The 23,364-nt window shown below is 50.4% G+C and overlaps 1 protein-coding gene across 2 annotated transcripts; it reads right to left on the bottom strand.

Annotated features, from left to right (window-relative positions):
• Positions 1 to 21,090, bottom strand: LOC136550921 (protein YABBY 1-like). Of its 2 annotated transcripts, XM_066542507.1 has the most exons (7): positions 20,991 to 21,090; positions 20,751 to 20,865; positions 18,100 to 18,222; positions 17,667 to 17,793; positions 17,447 to 17,495; positions 14,857 to 14,932; positions 1 to 365 (listed from the first exon to the last, which is right to left on the bottom strand). In XM_066542507.1, the coding sequence occupies exons 2-7, from the start codon at positions 20,817 to 20,819 to the stop codon at positions 297 to 299; spliced, it is 513 nt and encodes a 170-aa protein (XP_066398604.1). In that variant the 5' UTR covers positions 20,820 to 20,865; positions 20,991 to 21,090; the 3' UTR covers positions 1 to 296. The 2 variants fall into 2 exon arrangements, with proteins under 2 accessions (XP_066398604.1, XP_066398603.1); XM_066542506.1 differs by having other exon boundaries at positions 20,751 to 21,071.
• Between the last annotated feature and the right edge of the window lie 2,274 nt (positions 21,091 to 23,364).

Genomic DNA, 23,364 nt, shown 5'->3' with positions numbered 1-23,364 from the left:
TGAACAAATATTTTCATTTATTTAGAAATATTATACACCATGCATGCATATCTATCCAACGTGCGTATATCATATCCCCTTGTGAACGAAGCATGCTACTGCACGCAGGATACATGCAAGTACGCACAAGTCTGAAAACACAGGTTATCAATGCAAAACTTAATAAGCTTACAAAAGCAAACCCATAAGCACATAGCACAACATATATGTAATGCGAAGAGCTCGATCTATGTGCGTGCATGAGTAATATAATCCACCAGACGCACGCACGCACGATCGTCGTCGATCGACCATCTCTAGTTGCTGCTGCCGCTGCCGCCATCGGCGACGCTGAGGCCGAAATGGAGCCGAGGAAGATGAGCCCACTGCAGCATGCACCACGATGTTGTATATGTATGCAAGTTAATTAACCAACAGGGAGATGAGTATTAATGTTGTAGTAGTTGAAGCATGAGGAATATAGTTAAATACAAAGTCATGTCTGACAACAGCAAGTAGATAATTGTCGGTGTTTTAGACCGGCGGGCCCTCAACCGACTAGTGAAAATGTACTGCGTATCCCTAATCCGGGATGGTGATGCAAAGAGACACAAGGTTTATACTGGTTCAGGCAATAGGTGCCCTACATCCAGTCTAAGGGAGCGATCTTGTATTTCTTGCACCGAGGTGCTTATAGTAGGGGCTTACAAGCTGGGCGAGAGAGGGAGCTAGTCCCAGGTCTCTGCGTAGAGTGGCGTGGGTTGCTTGAGATGTTGATCTCTTACAGTGAGGAAGCGTGCGTGTTACAGAGTGTTGTGCGTTGCTTACACGTGTGTGCCTCTTGCCTAGAAGCAGCCCTGGTTACTCCCTTTTATAGTCGAAGGGAGGCACAGGGGCGGTATGTCCGAGCCCTGTAGCTCGTCACTGTGGCGGCATGGTCGGTGGAGCAGCCTTGTCCTCGGTGCACTTGGGCGACGCGCTGGTCATGTCTGATCCTGTGCGACGTGGGAGCACCTATGGTGGCATGCGCGCCTTCTTCTGTTGGAGGCGTGCTGGTCACTGTATGTTTGACCGGCGCGGAGAGCCGAGGCTGGGTAGATGCGACAGCGCGGGTGTGCTGACTCCGAGGATACAGGAGCTTGGCCCTGTGCACGACGTGGGAACTCCTGCAGCTTGACGCAGGGTATGGCGCGCACTACAGACGGCGTGCCGGTCCTAGAGTGCCGACAACGTAGAGAGCCGAGGCCCAGTTGCTGCAGAGGTTGAACCATTGTGGGGGGCTCGGTGGGCACGAGTCCCGAGGCTACAGGAGCCCGGAAGCGGATAGCCAGGCTCGGAGGGAGCAGTTGGTCTTGTACGTCGATTCCGAGGCTACAGGGACCCGGACGTGACTTTCCATGCCTGAGCAGGGGTTAGGCAGCATAGTGTGGCACGGGTGTCCGTCGTGGGCACAGTGCCGAGCACAGCGACCGGTAACCCCCGCCCCGTCCTATCTCGAATAGCATGGGGTTGATGTGACTCCCGTCTCGTCGGTCACCCCGCTGTACCGTGCCGTCGTGCGGCTGACGTCGCGGGAGTGGTTGAACATGTTAGTTGGATATGATGTCCCGTCAGAGAAGTCGGTCAAGGCGGCGGTGACGGGGTCGTTGCCGAGCCGGCCTCGAGCGAGTCGGAGAATCGGTACCTCGTCCGAGGCCTTGCGGCGCGGGGCCTCGGGCGAGTCGGAGAATCGGTACCTCGTCTGAGGCCTTGCGGCGTGGGGCCTCAAGCGAATCGGAGAATCGGTACCTCGTCCGAGGCCTTGCGGTGCGGGGCCTCGGGCGAGTCAGAGAATCCGTACCTCGTCCGAGGCCTTGTGGCGCGGGGCCTCGTGCGAGTCGGTGAATCGGTACCTCATCCAAGGCCTCATGGTATGGTTTTGGGCCGAGCCCGCTTTGGGCGAGCCCGGATATTTGTTCGAGGTGGGCCGGACGGTCCAGTCGGGCCTCGGATGTGGCGGGTTCGCCTGCGGTTGTTTTTTAGTTTCGTTATTTACAAGGTCTAAGCAATTTTTTCGGTTCTTGCTTAGGGTACCCCTTTTTATGATATCCAACAGTAGCCCCCAAGCCTCGGGAGGAGTGCGAGCACTCTCCCTGAGGTTTTGATGAGACTTGGCTCACAGCAGCTCCCGTCGGGATTATGTTTTGTGCTCGAGGCTTCGGTGGGTGTGCGCGAGCGCACCCACCGGGTGTAGCCCCTGAGGCCCTAGAGGAGTGGATTTATTCCTCCAGGGGCTTTTTCCTTGTTGAGTGGGGGGGGGGGGGTTGTCGCGTTTGCTGGCCCCCCGAGTGCGGGTTCGGGTCGCTGGGTCTTGGCTTGGTTGTAGGAGGAGCCCCCGAGCCTCTGCTTGGAGCAAGAGGGCGATCAGGAGTTTCCCTGTCTTTTTTGTGCGGCCCTCGCGCATCCTTTTCATTCGGAAGGAGGGGTTTTATCATGTTTGTCGAGCCCCCGAGTGCGAGTTCGGGTCGTGGGGTCTCGGCTTGGTTGCAGGAAGAGCCCTCGAGCCTCTACTCGGAGCAAGAGGGCGATCAGGAGTTTCCCTGTCTTTTTTATGCGGCCCTCGCGCATCCTTTTCGTTCGGAAGGAGGGGTGTTTATCGCGTTTGCCGAGCCCCCGAGTGCCAGTTCGGGTCGCTGGGTCTTGGCTTGGTTGCAGGAAGAGACCCTGAGCCTCTGCTCGGAGCAAGAGGGCGATCAGGAGTTTCCCTGTCTTTTTTGTGCAGCCCTCGCGCATCCTTTTCGTTTGGAAGGAGGGGTGGAGTATGCCAGGCTACCCTCGGTGGGCGAGCAGTGACACCTCCGGTAAGCTATTACCGCGTTAGTCCGAGTGGAGGCCCATGCCCCATTCGATAGGGGTCGGCTAGCGGTCTAGAGACGCACTCCAAAAGTACTAGAGGGCTTCTCTAGTGGGTCCTAGGGCCGTTCGATTGGCCCCGGGGGCTCGATGCCTCCCTACGGTGGGATCCCATTTAGAGACCTCCCTGTCGGTCTCAGACACGACTTAGGGCATCCCAAGCAATTGCTGGCTTGGGCCTTGGCCATGTACGGGCTTGCCCATAGTCATCCCTGACTCTGTTTGTCCTGTGGCGGCTGTCGAGACCCTCAGGGGCCCAGCCTTCGAACCCCTGGACCGTAATGGGCTCGGTGCCCAGTTCCTTAGTCTGAAAGGAATCGGGTGAGGGATATTCCCTTCCCATCGGCTGACGATGGCGGGTGCGCCTTTTGAGGTGGTTCCTCGGGGAGACGGAATGGCGCCTGCCGTTGCTGTGGTCGAATGCGATGCAACGTCTACGGATGGGACGTTACTGTGTGCGCGCGGTTAATAAGAAGAAGGTGGACGCGTGGGTGGTTTGGTCAGATCTAGATTAACTGCGCTAGATCTGAGGGAACCTTCCTCGGTTTCGTCGCCCGTCTATTTCACCCTCTTCCCTCCCTCATAAATACGTGACGAGCCACGCCCCACCCCTCCTTACCTTTTCCACCTGCGTTCGCCCTTTCTACCCTCGAGCGGTTGCTAAGAACAGAGGACGAGAGCACTGGGGAGAAGAAGGGAGAAGGGGGAGGAAAGGAGAGAGAGAGAGAGAGGGATAGCGAGAGCATGCCTTACTGCCGTAGCCACATTCTCCACCGCACCCATGGCTGGCGACGTTGTTGTCGTCCAGGCGGATCCTTGGGGTCCGTCCGACGTGTCTGCGGCGACGCTGCAGTCGCTCATCGACAACGGTCTCCTCCACCTAGTTATCGACCCTAATAGAATGGAGTGGATTGCTCCGGGGGGTGAGCCAGAGCTGAGGCCACGTGATCGCTACATCGTGAGCTTCGTGGCCTTCCACGAGTGCGGTCTCGGCTTGCCGGCGGACCGGTTCATGTGGGCACTCCCGCATTACTATGGCGTGGAGCTCCACAACTTCAACCCCAACTCCATCACGCAGGCGGCCATCTTCGTCGCCATCTACGAGGGGTACCTGGGCATCGCCCCCACTGGGAGTTGTGGCTCCACTTCTTTTGGGCAGGGCTCAACACCAAGCCGGCGGGCATGATAGGCACGCCGAAGGCGTTGAGGGCCGGTGGCTACACTCTCCAAGTGCACCAAGACAGGTAGCCCTTCTACATCCTGGCCCAGCTTGCGTCGTCTAACCGCTGCTGGTACAACAGCTGGTTCTACCTCCGCAATGATGACAACGAGCTTCCCCCCTATACTGGGCGGGTTATGGAGAGCCAGCCAGAGAGGTGGAGGTATGGCGTCCCATTGGCTGATCAGCCCAAGCTGCAGCCACTCCTGAAGGCGCTGGAGAGGCTACATAGCCGCGACCTTATGACAGCCATGGTCGTGGTGGCCTTCCACCACCAGAGGGTGCTGCCGTTGATGGCTCGGCGATAGTGCCTGTTCGAGATGACACCGAGTGAGCCGATCGACGGCATCCGGTTGTCCGTCGTCGCCCTTTCAAATGAGGAGATTCTGTGTTGGGTGAGAGACATGGTGGAGGGGCGGTAGAGGAGCAGTGATCTGACCCCGTTCCTGATGCGCCCGTCATGGGGGTACATCTCTCTGGTGAGTCACGCGTCGCTGCGGCCCCTGAGGCCTCCTTGCTCCTTACGTTTTCAATTTGTTTCCTTATTTGCGTTTGTCATTCCTACAGGGGATGAGGGATGTGCAAGCCTCCCCACCACCCGTTCCTGAGGATGCAGAGCGACGGGCGGAGAATAGGGCGCACGCTGAGGCATACAAGGAGCGGAAGGACGCTGAGGAGGCAAGGCGCAAGAGGAAGAGCCTCAAGCGTGACGAGCTGGAGAAACATCGCCGGCAGCAGAGGCACGACGGTCTCCCAGTGGAGCCATCTCCATCATCGTCGTCGATGGATTTTTTGAGCGATGATGACGAGAGCGAGGCGGGGTGGGGTCCCCTAGACGACCTCCCTAACATCAGGGAGACGGCGCCCGGGGCGTCGGTGACTGGCCTAGCGTTTCTAGGAGGAGGAGGAGAGGACGCCTCAAGGCTAGCGATCGCCCACCCCGGGGCCGAGGCCGACATGCCCGAGATACGGGCGTCAAGGAAGCGTGCCGTCAACCCGAGGAGCTCGACGGCGGAGGTGGACCAGGCGATGGTGGGGGCGACCCGACCGCCTTCACAGAGGGCTGAGGAGGCGTTGGAGTCTGGCGAGGGCCGGCCGGTACCGGTGGACATGGGGGCCGTGAGACCACCGTCGTCGATGACAAGGGACGTGGTGTAGAAGCTATTGTGTCCCCGTTCGAGGTAAGTGTTTTGTAAGTGGAGTTTGCAGCATCTCCCACTTGTTCTTTGGTCGTATGCCAACCTCATGAGTGTTTTGTCCTCAACCGGAAGCGTCAGGCGGAAGCGCCCGCCTAGGTGCCACGTAAGGCGCTCAAGGTGAGCACCAGCTCCACCGCCCAATGGGTGGTGGACGTGTAGGTTGCCATGCAGCGTGGCACGGTGTCAGCTAGGGCCGACCCGAAGGAGCCGGTCGCCCAAGGAGAGGCTACCGAGGCGGCCACGAAGCAAGCGGAGGAGGAGACGCCTATGCCCCACGAGGCCGGGGCCCTCGAGTCAGGTGAAGCCAAGGCACCTTCAGTCGCTGAGGCCACCGAGGGTGAGGTCGAGGCCCCTAGGACCTCTGAGGCCAAGGTGGCAGAGGCCAGGGCTTCTAGGGCTTCCGAAGCCAAGGTGGTGGACGCCGGGGCTCCCAGGACCACCGAGGCTGAGGTGGCAGAGGCTAGAGCTCCCAGGACCACCGAGGCCGAGGTGGCGGAGGCCAGCTTGGGCATGGCAGAGCTGGTGGCCCAGGATGTGGAGACAGAGGTGGGGCAAGCTTTGGTACCGCCCCCGGTCCAAGACCCACCGCCGTCGCAGGAGAGCGCCCGGGAGGTGGAGGTTCATTCAATCTCCTTCGACGATACTTCTCGGGGGAAGGAGGTGTCGGACACTAAGGCGGCTAGCACCGCAGAGCAGCCAGCTCTGACTTCTGATGAGGGGAGCTCAGCCCTCGTCTGGGTATGACCTGAGCCCCACGGGTGGGATAGCCCACGTGTCTTGTGGTGGAGCCGAGACGACCCTGAGGGGGAACCTCTGTTCTCCCTCGAGGATGTGGATGAGGGGAGGCACTGGGGCTCCTTCTAGCAATTCTGCTTGCTGGCGGAGCGGTCGCTGCGGACAACACTGTCCGTCATGGCTGACAACCTGCCCGGCATTGCCCAGGTACGTGCTTTCCTTTCTCATGTTGTGTTGTCTTTTTCTAGAGTTTTCTCATAGTGCTTGACGTTTGTTCTGCCTATCTAGGAGCTCAAGGCTCGGTCCCTCGAGAAGTCGATGTTCCTCCGGCGGGAGAGGGACATCTCGGACCAGCTTCAGCAGCAGAAGGACCTACTCGTCAATGCTAATGAGCTTCTGTCGACGCAGAGCGTGGAGGTGGACGACCTCCGCCTTTGCTGTGCTGACATGAAGGCTGAGGTGGCCACGGCTCAGGAGCAAGCCGCCCCTTTGGCGGCGTAGATCTAGGAGCTGAAAGAGGAGCTGACCTAGATGGCCAGCGAGCGGGACACCTTCAGGTCTCGGGCCAAACAAGAGGCGGCCTCTACCAAGGCCGTCGCCAAACAGCTAGAGGCGGAGTAGGGCGCGCACCGGCTGATGAAAGGTGCCCTGGTGGAGGCTGTCAAGGTGGCCGAGGCCTCCCGGGTCGAGGCCTTAGCCTAGAAGGAAAAGGCCGAGGGTGAGTCATGTTGAGCCATGCCCCTTGTTTTATTTGTTTTTCTTGCGTTCGACCCCTAACTCCCCAATGTGACGTAGAGATGGAGAGGGAGGCTTCCAGGGCAGCCGAGGCCTCTCGGGTTGAGGTCCAAAATTGGAGGGAGAAAGCCGAGGGTGAGTCTCATAGGCTTGCGCCCCTGTTCGGCTTGTTTTCTTTCGTGCTTAACCCCATCCCGCCTGTCTTGGCACAGGGTTGGAGAAGGAGGTCACCCGGGCAGCTGAGGCCTCTGTCGCAGTGCAGGCGGTGCTCGAGGCTAAGATCTAGGAGCACAACACGCTATAGAGCGCCGCCCGTACCGCCTGCGAGGCCCTGGAGGTTGGGGGGTCGAGTCGGGCAGCTCCCTCAAGAGTCGCTTGATCGCGTTGAGCGGCCGAGTCCACGAGCGGCTCCGGGGGGCGCTGCATATGGGCGTCAAGCGCGCCCTGGCTGTTGTCTCCTCGCACTACACCGGCATCGACCTCGAGGCCATCAGCGATGGTTACGTCGTGGCTGAGGATGACGAGAAGGCCGAGGAGGAGGTCATGAAGCTGGTGGAGGTGGCCGAGGCCCCTGGCACGGCACTAGCCAGGTTGTTCAAAGAGGAGGTGGTTCCTCCTACGCCGACCGCCGATGCTAGCGACCTAGAGTTTTGACCTGGGCGAAAGGGGCCATATAAATAGATTAGGACTTACATCATTGTACCATGACGCTTGTGGCCGTCAAGGCCTTTTAAAGTACTTATGTGTATATGCTTTTTAATTGTTTTTATTGTATTTCCGAGCCTCTGCCCTCTGTCTCGTCTTTGAACATATCTCTTGCAAAAAACTTCCTCGGAGCCTAAGCTGCCCTTCGGGCAAAAGGTGGTGAGGGAGTTGCCGTAGCCCAGAGGCGTAGGCCATCTCGTGGCTCGGTCAGCCTTTTGGCCCTGAGACAGACTTTTGGTCCTTAGGTTTTTTACAATCGATTTGTCAGAGTACGCGAGAGAGTTAGGCGTAGAAATTTTTTTGAAAAACGACTAAAAACGGTGTTTGGGACTTAGGGGGGCCTTCTAGCCCCCGAGGGAGGCTCGGTTCTGCAGAGGCAGAGCCAAGTCTTGTTCGAGCCCCGCGGTGGGCACCTCTGCAGAGGTAGAGCCGAGTCTCCCTTATAGCGTTATCATAACGTCGATCCCCATCGATGGGGGGGTTTCTCAAAAAATTAGAACAACTAAAGAACGCTTCTTTATTGTATTTCGAGAAACAATGTATATAATGCTTGGAAATTTAAGGGTAGAAGCGACGTAGTTGTTCTATGTTCCAAGCGTTGGTGAGGATTTCGCCCTTCTCGTTGGCTAGCTTGTAGGTCTTGGGTTTTAGCACTTGGGCGACGATGTACGGTCCTTCCCATGGCGGGGTCAGCTTGTGGCGGCCCTTATTACTCTACCTCAGTCTCAGCACCAGGTCGCCCACTTTTAGGTCTCGGCTTCGAATGCGCCGGGCTTGATAGTGTCGTAGGGCTTGCTGGTACTTGGCCGAGTGTAGCAGCACAACGTCTCGGGCTTTCTCTAGTTGGTTGAGGGCGTCCTCATGGGCAGTGCAGTTGCTTTGCTCGTTGTAGGCCTATAGCCTTGGGGAACCGTACTCCAAGTCAGTGGGAAGGATGGCCTCAGCTCCATAGACCAGGAAGAACGGTGTGAATCCCGTGGCTCGGCTCGGAGTGTTCCTCTGGCTCCAGATGACTGACGGGAGTTCGACAAGCCATTTCTTGCCAAATTTCTTTAACCGGTTGTATATTCTTGGCCTGAGACCCTGTAGGATCATGCTGTTGGCATGTTCTACTTGGTCGTTCGTCCTAGGGTGTCCTATGGCCGACTAGGCCACACGGATGTGGTGGTCGTCATAGAACATCAGAAACTTGTGGCTAGTGAATTGTGTCCCATTGTCAGTGATGATGGTGTTCGAAACCCCGAACCTGTGGATGATATCAGTGAAGAACAGCACCGCTTGCTCGGATTTGATTCGAGTGATCGAACAAGCCTCGATCCACTTGGAGAACTTGTCAATAGCTACCAACAAATGGGTATAGCCCCCTGGGGCCTTCTGCAGAGGCCCAACCATGTCCAGCCCCCACACGGCGAATGGCCATGTAATGGAGATGGTTTGGAGGGCTTGGGCCGAGAGGTGCGTCTGCCACACATAGTACTGGCATCCCTCGTAGAAGCGTACCAGCTTGGTGGCGTCAGCAACCGCCGTTGGCCAGTAGAACCCTTGGCGGAAGGCATTTCCGACGAGCGTGCGAGGCGCTGCATGGTGCCCGTAGGCTCCTATGTGCAAGTCCCAAAGTAGGGCTTGGCCTACCTCGATGGTGATGCACCATTGGAGGACGCCAGATGGGCTTCGCCTATACAACTCGCCATTGCTAAAGATGTAAGTTTTGGCTCGTCGTGCAAGCCATCAGGCTTCGGTCCTGTCTGCAAGAAGCTCTCCTCGAACGAGGCAATCAAGGAATGGGACTCGCTAGTCTATGCCCTGGTTGGCCTCGGGAGGCTCCACGTTGATTTCCATGGCCTCGGGCTCGGCCATAGGGGTCTCGGTGATAGAAGGGGCCTTGGGCCCTGCGGTGGGTTCGACCGGTGGGCCCTCTTCCGCCATCGAGGCGTAGTCAATGGAAGGCTTGTGGAGGTCTCTAGCAAAGATGTTCAGGGGGACCGGGGCCCATGCCAATGCCATCCTTGCCAGTTCGTCCGTGGCCTCGTTGAATTTTCACGCGATGTGGTTGAGTTCGAGGCCATCGAACTTGTCTTCTAGGCGACGTACCAACTTGTAGTACGCCTCCATTTTGGGGTCATGGTAGTTCGACTCCTTCATCACTTGATCGATGATGAGCTGCGAATCACCCCATATGTCAAGACGCCATACTCCAAGTTCGATGGCGATCTGCAAGCCGTTGATGAGGGCTTCGTACTCGGCTGCGTTGTTGGAGGTAGCAAAGTGGAGCCAGATCATGTAGCACATGTGCACTCCGAGGGGTGAGATGAAGAGCAGACCCGCTCCTGCCCTGGTCTTCATCAGGGACCCATCAAAGTACATGGTCCAACATTCCGCCTGGATTTGAGCAGGTGGCAGTTGGGTGTCGGTCCATTCAGCCACAAAATCGGCTAAGACCTAGGATTTAATCGCTTTCCGAGGTGCAAAAGACAGGGCTTCCCCCATGAGTTCGATGGCCCACTTGGCTATTCTACCCAAGGCCTCTCGGTTCTGGATTATCTCTCCTAGAGGGAAAGACGACACCATGGTCATTGGGTGGGACTCGAAGTAGTGACACAGCTTGTGTCGAGCCAAGACTATGGCATAGGTCAGCTTCTGGATGTGGGGGTAGCGTGTCTTAGTCTCAGAGAGTACCTTGCTGATGAAGTAAATAGGTCGTTGGACGGGTAGAGCATGCCCCTCTTCCAGCCTCTCGACCACTACGGCCGCACTAACCACTTGGGTCGTTGCAGCGACATAGAGTAAGAGGGCTATGACCTTGGTCGGCGACCCAAGTGCCTTGAGCTTGGTGAGGGCTTCTTCAGCCTCAGGGGTCCAAGAAAAGCGTTCGGATTTTCTCAAGAGGTGGTACAGAAGCAAGCCTTTTTCGCCAAGGCGCGAGATGAAGCGGCTCAGGGCCGCAAGGCATCCCATAACCCTCTGCACTCCCTTGAGGTCTCGGATTGGTGTTCGAGCCAGGCTTGCGCCGAGTCTGATAGGAACAAGGGGAGGTTGCGGATGATGAGTAGGTCATCGTCCGTGCCACCTAGCTAACAAGCCAGGCGGTAATCGGCCAGCCATAGCTTGGGGTTGGTCTCACCGCTGTACTTTGAGAGGTTGGCTGGTTGCTGAAACTGGGCCGGGAAGTGGGTGCCACGGATGGCCTTGCTGAAGACTCGAGGGCCAGGTGGCCCAGGAGAAGGACTGTGGTCCTCCATACTGTCGTAGCGACCACCTCGGTGCGGGTGGTAGCCTTGGGCAGGCCCATCGTTGTCGTGGCGCCGTCGCCTGCTGACCACATCATGGTCGCCTTACGCCTCGCGTCGATCGCTGAGGCGGTCGTGCACCGAGGGGGCCTTGTTGGCTTTTAGTGCCCGAGCAGGCTCAGGACAAACCGAGGCCTCTCTATCCTGCTGAGGCGATGCCGTGGGTAGTTCCGAGGCACCCCCACACCGTCGAGAGGCAGAACTTTTGGCCTGCTATATCGCGGCGGTCTTGAGGAGGTCTCGGAGCTCGCCGTGGACCCGTCGCCCCTCTGAGGTAGAGGGCTCGGGCATTGTTCGAAGTAGCATCGCTGCTGCCGCGATGTTCTGGCTAGCGCGATTGAAGATAGGGGGTTGCTCGCCCCCTTTGTCGTTGTTGATGCGGTGATTGACGTCGCAAGCCCTCCACCAGGCTACTCCGCCATCATCGTGACCCCGCTGCTCTTGCTCAAGAGTGTCTCGGAGCTGCTGCAGAAGGAGTCGATCTTGTTTGACCTTGGCCTGAAGCTCATGGAGCTGCTCCAGGTCTAGGCATCAAAGTTCCTCAGGGGCGGGGTTCTCGTTCTGCGCTGCCGGGGGCTCGACGCGTGAAGGTGTGGCGTCGCTTGCCCCCTCGTGGGGCGGGGCACGATTGCCTGCCCCTTCGTCCTCATCGCTCATGCTCGGCATCCCAAGCTCGACGTTGAAGCACTCACGAGTGGGATCGTAAGTGCCTTCGTCATCAGAGTCAGAGTAGCCGAAGCAGTAGTCGCTCACGGCCATGAAGCGACGCATGGCTTTAGGGTTGCGAAGCCCGGAGAAGTCCGCTCCAGCCCACGCCTCATCCTCCTCCAAGGAGTCAGTGTGGGTGTGGGTCGAGGTTGTGGCGATGAGGTCGAGGGCAAAACATTGGTGGCGTCTTAGGGGCTCTGCGTGAGCGGAAGCGTAGGCAGAAGCGTAGGCGGCGGCATTGCCCAACCTGAAGGGGTACAGGGATGGTGTCGTCGTCGGGCTCTGCTCCACCGCAGTCGACTTCTCAGGAGGTGGCGGGGCAGAGCTTGATGACGGGGCGTTGCTGTGCACCACCGGCGTCTTTCCCTTGCCCAGGCTTAAGCTAGACAGGTCCCCAGCTAGGGACTCTGTACCAACAGCCGGGCATGGGGTACTGGCAGAGTGCGGTGCATCGCCCTGAGCTTGCGCGGTGTTGGGGTGATCCCGCCCGCGTCGTGCCTAGCGAGCACGATGAGAGCGGTGGCCCGAGCGCCGCCTACGCCTGGGCTGCTGGTGCATGATGTCATCATCGGTCGATGGGGCTCTGGGTGGGAGGAGTACCATATCGTACTCATATCCTAGAGACATGAACTCTAGGCTCCCAAACCAGATCACCGTGCCAGGACGCAGTGGTCGCACGGGGTCTGCCATCCGGAACTTGTTGGGATGACTAAGCTGACACGCAGTATGTCCCCTACCTGGCACGCCAACTGTCGGTGTTTTGGACCGGCGGGCCCTCAACCGACTAGTGAAAATGTACTGCGTGTCCCTAATCCGGGATGGTGATGCAAAGAGACACAAGGTTTATACTGGTTCAGGCAATAGGTGCCCTACGTCCAGTCTAAGGGAGCGATCTTGTATTCCTTGCACTGAGGTGCTTGTAGTAGGGGCTTACAAGCTGGGCGTGAGAGGGAGCTAGTCCCAGGTCTCTACGTAGAGTGGCGTGGGTTGCTTGAGATGTTGATCTCTTGTAGTGAGGAAGCATGCGTGTTACAGAGTGTTGTGCGTTGCTTGCATGTGTGTGCCTCTTGCCTAGAAGCAGCCCTGGTTACTCTCTTTTATAGTCGAAGGGAGGCACAGGGGCGGTACATGGTTTTGTGAGCAGAGGCGGTATGTTCGAGCCCTGTAGCTCGTCACTGTGGCGGCATGGTCGGTGGAGCGGCCTTGTCCTCAGTGCACTGGGGCGACGCGCCGGTCACGCCTGATCCTGTGCGACGTGGGAGCTCCTGTGGTGGCATGCGCGCCTTCTTCTGTTGGAGGCGTGCTGGTCACTGTATGTTTGACCGGCGCGGAGAGCCGAGGCTAGGTAGATGCGACAGCGTGGGTGTGCTGACTCCGAGGATTCAGGAGCTTGGCCCTGTGCACGATGTGGGAACTCTTGCAGCTTGACGCAGGGTATGGCGCGCACTGCGAATGACATGCCTGTCCTAGAGTGCCGACAACGTAGAGAGCCGAGGCCCAGTTGGTGCAGAGGCTGAACCATTGTAGGGGCTCGGCGGGCACGAGTCCCAAGGCTACAGGAGCCTGGAAGCGGATAGCCGAGGCTCGGAGGGAGCAGTTGGTCTTGTACGTCGATTCCGAGGCTACAGGGACCCGGACGTGACTTTCCATGCCTGAGCAGGGGTTAGGCAGCACAGTGTGGCATGGGTGTCCGTCGTGGGCACAGCACTGAGCACAGCGGCCGGTAACCCCCGCCCCATCCTGTCTCGAATAGCATGTGGTTCATGTGACTCCCGTCTCGTTGGCCACCCCGCTGTACCGTGCCATCGTGCGGATGACGTCGCGGGAGTGGTTGAACGTGTTAGTTGGATGTGACGTCCCGTCAGAGAAGTCGGTCAAGGCGGCGGTGACGGGGTCGTTGCCGAGCCGGCCTCGAGCGAGTCGGAGAATCGGTACCTCGTCCGAGGCCTTGCGGCGCGGGGCCTCGGGCGAATCGGAGAATCGGTACCTCGTCCGAGGCCTTACGGCGCGGGGCCTCGGGCGAGTCGGAGAATCGGTACCTCGTCTGAGGCCTTATGGCGCGGGGCCTCGGGCGAGTCGGAGAATCGGTATCTCGTCCGAGGCCTCGTGGTATGGTTTTGGGCCGATCCCACTTCGGGCGAGCCCGGATATTTGTTCGAGGTGGGCCGGGCGGTCTAGCCGGGCCTTGGATGTGGCGGGTTCGCCTGCGGTTGTTTTTTGGTTTCGTTATTTAGAAGGTCTAAGCAATTTTTTCAGTTTTTGCTTAGGGTACCCATTTTTATGGTATCCGACAATAATCATTTTATTATAGCGACTATAGCTATGCAATGATGGATCAAGGTGCAGCAAAGTGGATCACTTTATTCATGTGATTTGCATGTTATTCAATGTGTGATTTATTTAGTCAGGTGATCTGTATCCTGTTCATCATAAACATATACTCAAAGCATCTCATGTACTACTAGTACTATATGAGGCCTTATTATATTGAAGCTCTCCATTTTTCTATATATTCTCTTTTCTATTCACGAGCATTGCTACACACACAACCATTTGAATATACAACTTGAGTATAACACTATAACTCAAGATCATGTAGTAATAAACGTAGTATATAACTCAAGGTTTATTTGAATGGTAGGCTAATATATTTATTAAGTGGTTTAAATTGAGGCATGGTTTTACTCAAAAATATATTAGTAGGAATTTGCTTGGCTAGCTACCTAGAATCAAACTGACAGTTTCACTGTCGATTTTAAGAAGAAAAAAAAGATGCGTCCATTGATGTTGCACAGTGTACATATGGAAATGTACTTTACATTGCAAGAGGAACTGTCCACATAATTTACACTAACTGATATAAAAAATCATCTATATATAGGAAGACCCAATATTTCGTCCAAATATAGACTATCTAGTGTCTATGGAAGTCTGTCCACATCATCAATAGATACAAATATAGAACAACAGATATAATGGTTTGAGCTCATATCAAATTGGGTTCTAACTCTTAATAAAGCATTCTCCAAGATAAACACACATAAAGCATTATGGTTGGGCTCATGTGTGTTTTAGTGTTTGGACGTGCAGTGGACTTATATATTATTTCCTTGTGTTCTTTCAATCGACTTATATGTTATTTGATTCCTTGTGTTTTCTCTTTCCTATGTAAGCAAAAAATGTAATGTGGATATAGCCTTAAAACTAGCTTATGTATATGTGTGTTGTACATTGTTGGTAATGCCCTACCATATAACATGAAAATGCATGTAGCGCTGCTATCTTTTATGGGTGATGTGAATTCACTAACCGGTGATATGAGATAGCATGCATGCAATACATAGGTATGACAAGTGGTGTTTTTGTTCATTTAACTAGAGCAAATTATTAAACTTACATTCTTTGCTGCAACACTGAATGCCTCCCTGTGGCTAATCTCTGGGTTGCTCATCTTTATCCTTTGTATTTCTTCCCTGTTAATGTTGAGAAAGAGGATCTTACAATATACCAAATGGGAATAAAGCGCAGAAACTTATTTGTTATAAATTAGTTTCAGTCCATAATAACGAGTAAGTATTCATATGTTATAATTAAAGGGTCAAAATAAAGACAAATCAGTTAAATTAAATGTAAGTCACATTAGCTACATGTCACTGTAGCTAATGTAAAACTGAAATTGCATTTGTGCCTAGGTTGATGAATTGAACTGCCACTAGTTAACTGCTCATAGTATATAGGTAAGTTCAATTTCTGAAATGGATGAGATCAAGCACTTGGTCTCATTGCATAGACTTAAGACTATAATGATAATCAACTACATTATATTCTGGAACGTACAAATTAATTAAAAGGTATCACATATATAAAATAATTAAAGGAATCCATATTTTTATGGCTAGAAAAAATACTGTGCCAATTCCATTCATTTCATCTACTAATTAACAATCAAGATTTTTAAATAAAGGCCAATAAATTCACAAAACTAACTGATTGATCTGGACTCATAGGTTGTCATTTATATATTTGAATTTATTACAATATTATGTGGTTTCTAGATCTATTAATACTCCTCTTGTTTCATAATATTTTTCCAGTATCTACGGAAGAGTCATACCAATTTATTTGTCCATTGGGAAATTAAGAGCATAATTGCTATAGTATTTAATTTTGCACTTTAGTAGTGCAATATATATTATTTTGTAATAGCATGTCATTTAGAATCATAAAATCAATTAACATAATCATTTTTATGTCGTTAATATTAGTTTTTCTATGACAAATAATGGGGGGACTAGAAAATGTGCTGGAGGCAAGGTTGTTGGTATCCTTATCTGGATCATAAAATTTTACGATACCACAATCCTAGCTGCTACCAAACCAAATAATCATGATCCCAGCACGTATCCTAAATTTCATAGAATTATAATCCTACATGAGAGCTCCATATATATGATCTCATATAATCGTTAAGATCTTACATAGGATCCTGATTCTAAAAAAAATTAGGCCTTATGTGACAAACTGAATTTTATTAGTTAATATGATATGGTTTACACTTTTACAAGTTGTGGTACATTAAGTAATAATTATTGATATCTGTAACCTTATAAACTATTGAGTTGCAATAAAATTTATTCAAAATTAAGGTGGATTGAAAATAATATGAACAAGTTCAATCAAGTTTATCAAAAAGTTAATTAATTTTCTAAAATCATTATTAGAAGCTTCAATTTTAAGAAACATTACAAATCTTATATTAAAGTATATACTTGTAAAATTTTATATGATACTGACCCTACAATAGATTCTACAATCCATTTCTATCAATCAAAAGGTGATCATATCTAGGATCCCGATCCCACATCCCTTTTACTGGGGTCTGCTAGTATGCAAAAGGTTTATGAAACTATTATCACTTAGGAAATTTTCATGCAGGAAAAGATTGTGGCTTTGTCTCAAAGACACTGTTCTCATTAATTCTGCATAGTGCAAACTGCAAGTATGTGATTTATCTACATGGAATGGTGTTCTAAAGACAAAAAACACATTTTGCAAATTTTACTTTGAGGACACAACATAGTGTCCAGCAAATTCTTTTTAAATTTATATTTGTAAAGTCAACTAAACTTGATTCCCCAGCATTTTGTCCCTTGCAACAATAATCTTATTCACTCTTTATTTCTGAAAAAAACTATGATATTTTTTTCTTGAGAGTACATTTCTTTGATGTATCCTTCTAGTGAAAAAAACTTTTTCCCATCAAGAAATGGAAAAGACAGGGGGAAATTCAATGTAATTTACACTTTAGAAAAAAAATCACAAGAATAAATACCATATATATGGCAATTTTATTTTTGAAAATAACTTTTAAATTCCATGAGAAGAGTATGAGTTACACTATTGAGTTTCTTACATGTGTAAAATAGAAAGGAAATCAAATAATTTTAAGGATTGATTTTTTTCTCATGAAAACTAGCTATATGTTTATAAAGAAATGTGCATTGAAAACTGTGTACCTCATTTCTTCTTTTTTATCATTTTAGGATTTACTTTTATTATGGTATTTTGTTGATATGCACACCAACACAAGAGTTTGCACACTTGGGGATCACACACACACACACACACACACACACACAGACAGAGAGAGAGGAGAGAGAGAGAGAATGAGAGATGAGAGCTGAGAGAGAGAAGAGGGAGAGAGAGAGAGAGGAGGAGAGAGAGAGGAGAGAGAGAGAGATTGTATATGAGGGTTGCAAAGGAAAATTTGTCAAATTATTGAGCAAGCAGGAGAACTTAACCCAGCATAACTCAAATGGCTTGGTTCCTGCTCATGATTTGAGATTGAGTCCCAAGATTCGACGCATGTGTTCACCTTTCTCCTAAATTTAAATTCTAGGCTAATGCATCTTGTTTGTACTCTAGATAGAAAGTTTTGCAGATTAATTATATATGATTAGAAACTATATTGTGGCTTGCAATCTCACTTGATGAATCTGTTGTATGCTGATGGAACACGCTGTCTCTTCTCTGGGGCTGGAAACATGAAAGAATAGAAGTGATGACCAGATAAGTAAAGTAACGACAAGAGGTAATCAACATGCTTAAGCACTGGAGAAATTGAACTTTCTATATATAACAGCTACATATATGAGCAAGATAGCTATATATTTATCTTTGTGTTCTGGCAATCATGAGAAGACATACGTCGTATTGGTGGCACTTGGGGCTGATTGTTTGACACTGGATACATCGAAGGTGTTCGTAGATTTCTTGACGAAGCTTGCTCGTAGCTCCCAAAATTGTTATATTGAAACCCTCTGTTCTGGACAACCTGTAAACAAACATCCATGTAATAAACTACGATATATTTCCAGAGAAAATATGATGTCCCACTAATCAATTTAATATATGTAAATAAAAATATTCTTGGGTTGCAGCATCCAAATAAAATAGATATGATGTGTGAAATCTGAATAATAATATATCTATATGTCAACAACTAATAAGAGGATCTACAACTATTGTTTCTGTAAAAAAATCTTGTTGATATATCAAAATTATTGCATAGTTTATGGTGGGGGGAGTCCTTCATATCTGAACTTACTATTGCAGCTAAAAGTTAGAACTGGTTTTGCACCTGGTTGTCTGGAACAGTGCGTGTCTGCTGGTGGAAGGGACTGAGATCCATAGACAGCACCATTGTACAATGCCCACATTTGACAGTCACAATGTTGTGGGAACAAATGTTTGGCACATTCACCTGCATATGCACATATGCATACATCCATGAATTTATAATAAACATTATACCATGCATATGCATGCATCCAAGAGCAGCTAGGACGGATTCCATCGCACAACAGAATGTATAGCATAGATTTTTTTTTTGGTCTGAGTGTCTGTTATAAATAAAGAATTCGACCAAATAGTACTTCCTATATATCCTCGAAGTAAATGCGCGCTTGATGCTAGCTAGACATGGTAGATTAGCTTAATAATACCAATATATAGCCTAACTGAACCGTCTCTGCAAATATAATGGTCGTTCAGCTTGTACTAGGAGGTAGTTAGTTAGAAGTGGGGAGCAAGGGTAAATAAAGTCCCCCCCCCCCCCCCCCCCCCCCCCCCCCCCCTACCTCATAAAAATAAAGTGCATGGTAATAGTGGCAGTGCCAGACTGCCAGGTGAGAATATGAAAGTTGAACCATGCCTTCATGCACATCCATGTCGTCTTTTGACTATATACATGCAACACCTTTTCAAGTGTCTACCTTTCGAGCGCTAGCTACTGGTACCTCGCTCTCTGCCAGGAGATGCTGCAGCTATCTTAACAATTGCATGCCTGCATCGATCCTCCCTCTCACATCTCAGGTCTAAACCAGAATCTCTCTCATCAGGAGAGAGTGAGAGAGAGAGAGAGAGAGAGAGAGAGAGAGAGAGAGAGAGAGATGTCAGCATGTTCATATAATGAACTCATGCAGCCTTATTGAAAAAAAAGGCAGATGCAGCGCAGGCATGCCGATAATGCACGCCCGGCGGTTTCGCCATGGAAATGTCATCGCGAGCAGCTGCAGCAGCGTTGTTTGCTAGCGCTACGGTTGAGCGGAAGCTGTGTGGTGTGGCATCCCATGCATGCCGGCGGTGAGTGTACGTCCATGTATGTAGCACACATGCAGCTGATATATGCATGTGAATATATATATAGCATGAGCATAGATCATATGAATATACTAGTAATATATAACATGGGAAAAAGTAGTGGCATCTTTACAGTTAAAAGTTGCCTGTTCGTTTCTCTTATAATCCGTACTTTTCAGTTTCTTTTTTTAGCCGAAATAGTATTTTTCTCTCCCAACAAATCGGCCGGAACAGTGTTTTGGCTTATTTTTTCAGCGAAGCGAACGAGGCGATGTCACCCTCTCCTCTCTTTCAGCACAACATCATGAATGATGGATCACATACACTGTAGATATATATACACAGAAACCTAGCTAGATCCCCCACCTGCGCAAACATCAAGAAAAGGCGAAAATGACATGACCAGCAGATCCACTTCTCTCTGCACATGTGTGCAGAATGACTTTGAATGAGAGGGAAGCCTGCCGTCCCAACTTCGGCATTTTTTACTGATTGATTGATTATTTGTCGTAAAATATATATAATTCAGACATGAAAAATATAATAGAGCTATAGCAAGTAATAAGGTAGGGTACACCGGGTGTATTATCGCATGGGAGGCTAAAGCAATAGTTAAAGAGGCTTTAATCATCACCCGCATCTGCATGCATGTAAACTTGAGTGCCAGAAATCATTTTGTCAGGAAACCATGAAGATATGGCCGGTTTGTTATTTGATGGTAGTATATGTGTAGCTGGACAAGAACGCTATAAAACAGAAAAAAAAAATACCCTGCTCATGCATGCCATGGATGTTTTCCCCTCCCAAAATAGCTACGTTTTGATGAAATAACTTGAAACAATGGACCCCCGAGAAAACCTATATTTGTTTTGGTCAAACTATATATATATATATATATATATATATATATATATATATATATATATATATATATATATATATATATATATATATATATATATATATATATATATATATGAAAGACTACATGTACTTCGGTTGTAGATTTGTTTTAGTAGTAGTAACTAGTGAACAAAGAGGAACATATATTAATTAGTGTTGGATCTGAAGTTTACATGGTATGGGGGTCTAAAAAGTCTGAAGGAAATTTCATTCAGGAAATAAATGAAATGTGTGTATAAAAGAAAAAAAAAGTAAGGAAGATGTTGAAGCGGATATTTTTCTGTTATAGTAAAAGTTGTCCTTGAAGGGGATCGAGAAGGGATAACTAACGTTTTTTTTGTTACAAAAATTGGAACGGTGGGAAAGAATTATATATCTATGCTGTTTGGTCCAGAAAGATACACAGCTATGTGTATAGTATTGCCCCTGTTTGCCCTTCATACTTCATGATGCCAAATTTTCACCATGCACTTAGAACATTTTCAGAAACAGATTGTTTGGATTAGATTAATTAGCAGGAGTAGAAAAGGCCTTTTGTAGGATAAAAAACATAGCTATGGTACCCATGGTAGAGCACTTGAACAGTATCACCATAGGTAGCTCTGAAGGGGAAAAAAACGAAAGGAAACTCGCTGCAGAGAAAGAGAGAGAGAGAGAGAGCACTTGAACAGGATCACCATAGGCTATAATAGCTTCGAAGAAAAAAACGAAACGAAACAACTGGCTGCAGATCGAGAGAGACTATACCACCAGGATAGTGTTGCAATAGTTGCAGTTGACATAGCAGGCATGCTCGGATGCGAACTGGGCTGACATTTCTTCTTCGATCTCCAAGTACCCGCCGTCGTCGTGAAGGCGAGATCTAGAGGGAGGGAGGAAGAAAGCAAAGCCAGCAAGCGATATGAATGAGCAAGACGATGCCTCCTGTGCCCTATATGTGGAAGATTAGGGAATAGGGAGGGCGTAGCTAGCCCAATTTCCTCTGACCTTCGGCGCTGTCGTCGTCTATGGTGGAATTGAAAGAGGTTTGTGGAGGAAGCAACAGAAGGATACCGAGAGAGAGAGAGAGAGAGAGAGAGAGAGAGAGAGAGAGAGAGGATAATAACCTGAATGGGGACAGGGGGGAGGAGAAAAGGTGTTTGGCGTGGGTTGTCTTGTGGGAGGAGAGGACAGTGCAGCTGATCGAGTGCAAGAGGATGGAAAGATCAAGCCACAGGCTACAGCAACCAATGGGCAATGCTGGTGTGACAACAAGCTGCTAGGCACTGGGACTTGCCTGGAGCATCCATTGTGTGGTACTGGTAGCAGATATCAAGAGTACGTAGTCCAATGAGCTGAAGAATTCCGTTGGGGACTTTGTTTACTTCAGTACTTCACTGCATTACCGTTAGTGGCTGCATGTGTTACTTTTGTCATCAGATTTCCCTTTGGCTGATAGTTAATTTTTCAAGTAATTGAATGGTGGATGTCTTCTGGTAGCTAGTATATTTTTTTAAACTGTGAAGCGCAGTACATACGCATAGATATGCTCACATGTACGCACGTAAGTTCACACCTCGGATTTAAACGCACGCGCATACGTTACCTCTACGAGCACCAAGAGATTGAGCCCACAAATCTTAATGCCAATGAAATCATCATGGACACCTCATTGTTGACGGACACATCATCCACGATTTAATGAGAAACGTCATTTCTTCCTTTAATAAACCTAGGAAATTACAAGCTCCCCTTACCAAGTCCAGAACATAAACCCTAGAGGATAGGTTATTCCATGGCTACAATGAATTTAACTAACTGAACTATACATACGCTCAGTTCACTAGTATCAATGAATTAAGTACAATGAGCTATATATAGTATCACACTAGAATTGTGAAAATAAGGGCATTATAACCTTTTAAGAAAAAAACTAGAAGAAAAATACTTGAATGCGACAAAATGATAGGATATGACATGTACCGATGTATGTTGGCATTGTCACATTAGAAAAAATACAATGGCTTTGAACTACAAGGTGTTTGGATGTAGCGATATTTGTAGTTTTGAAAAGCATGGCACTACTACAGCAATCTTAACCGAGGCGGGCAAAAAGCCTTAACCGAGGCAGTTTTTCCAACCGCCTCCGCCGAAAGGTCATGGTTAATCGTGTCTTAACGGAGGCGGTTGGCCACCCGCCTCGGTTAATCAAATAAAAAAAGAAAAAAAGAAAAAAAAAATCCATCCACGAGCCCACCGAGCCCATCCACGGCTGCAGGATCCGCACGTGCGCACCGTCGCTCGTCAGCACAGCCCTCCACCGGATCCACCGCCAGGAGAGGGCTTAGATCCGCCACGGGGAGAGGACCTGCCACCGGATCTGGGCTTCAAAACCCGCCGCCATCGGATCTGGCCCAAAGGAGGAGGTGGCGCCACCTTGTGCCTCTCGTCGCCGGATCTGGGCTCCACCTCACCGGATCGAGCTCCTCCTTGCCGAATCTGGTGGTGGTCGCCGCATGTGCTTCTTGCGGCCACCAGCAGCGCACGGGAGGAGAGAGCTAGCGTGCCCCTCTGAGCCCCGACGGGAGGCCGCGCCACTGAGCCCCGCCACTGCAGGAGCCCACCAACGGGAGGCCACGCCACCACGCCCCCGACACTGCACGAGAGGAGAGCGGGTGAGGGAGAGATGGAGCCACGCGCGCCCCCACTCCAAGGAGCCACGCCGCCGCTGACGTGTGAGAGAGAGATGAGGGAGGGAGGTGAGCGGCTGAGGGAGGCTATGGAGAGAGCAGAGGTAGCGAAGGGAAGGAGGGAGCGCTCGCTCGGTCAGGAGGGAGACAGAGGAGCTAGGCGGGTAGGAAGGGAGAGGAGTGAGGGGGCCGGCTCGCTCGCCACTGGAATGAAACCCTAACTTGTGTTTATACACTTGGTCGCACATATCGGGCCTCGTCTAGGCCGCGGCCTTTTTTCCTTGAGGCGGGCCACTTATGAAGTCCGCCTCCTGAAAGCATCTAGGCCCCTAGTTGGGTTTCGGTGATTAATGATAATACAAGATTACTATGACTAACGTGTGTTTTGCAGAGGCAATTAAGTTAGGTCATGGTAATGGAGATCAATTGGGCAATCAAGGTGCTCATGCCCCTACGATAGAAATTGTTTCGGTTTTCAAAGGATGAACGACAAGGTTAAGGATGGACTAGTTCTAAGTGTCGATTCAAGTTGAAGAGACACTTAAAGTAGTTTAGGACTTTGTTTTTCCTTTGGCCGTACTATTAAGGGGGTATGGACGGGTAGCTTGACCTAGGTGAGTCTAGTGAGTTAGGTGTGGTGCACACTTGTTAAAACTAGCGCTAGATAGCTCCTACATATGCCTAAGATCCAA

Source organism: Miscanthus floridulus, chromosome 4, assembly GCF_019320115.1.
Source record: "Miscanthus floridulus cultivar M001 chromosome 4, ASM1932011v1, whole genome shotgun sequence".
Taxonomy (NCBI): domain Eukaryota; kingdom Viridiplantae; phylum Streptophyta; class Magnoliopsida; order Poales; family Poaceae; genus Miscanthus; species Miscanthus floridulus.
This window is presented reverse-complemented; position numbering and strand designations above follow the sequence as displayed.

Bases quoted from the DNA above. Each gene is read 5' to 3' on its own strand.
- LOC136550921 (XM_066542507.1), bottom strand. From the start codon at position 20,819: ATGTCAGCCCAGTTCGCATCCGAGCATGCCTGCTATGTCAACTGCAAC. The intron at 18,223-20,750 runs GTATAGTCTCTC...GTGCATATGCAG, and splicing joins ATTGCAACACTATCCTGGTG to GTGAATGTGCCAAACATTTG. The intron at 366-14,856 runs GTAAGTTTAATA...TGCATGCTGCAG, and splicing joins TCAGTGTTGCAGCAAAGAAT to TGGGCTCATCTTCCTCGGCT.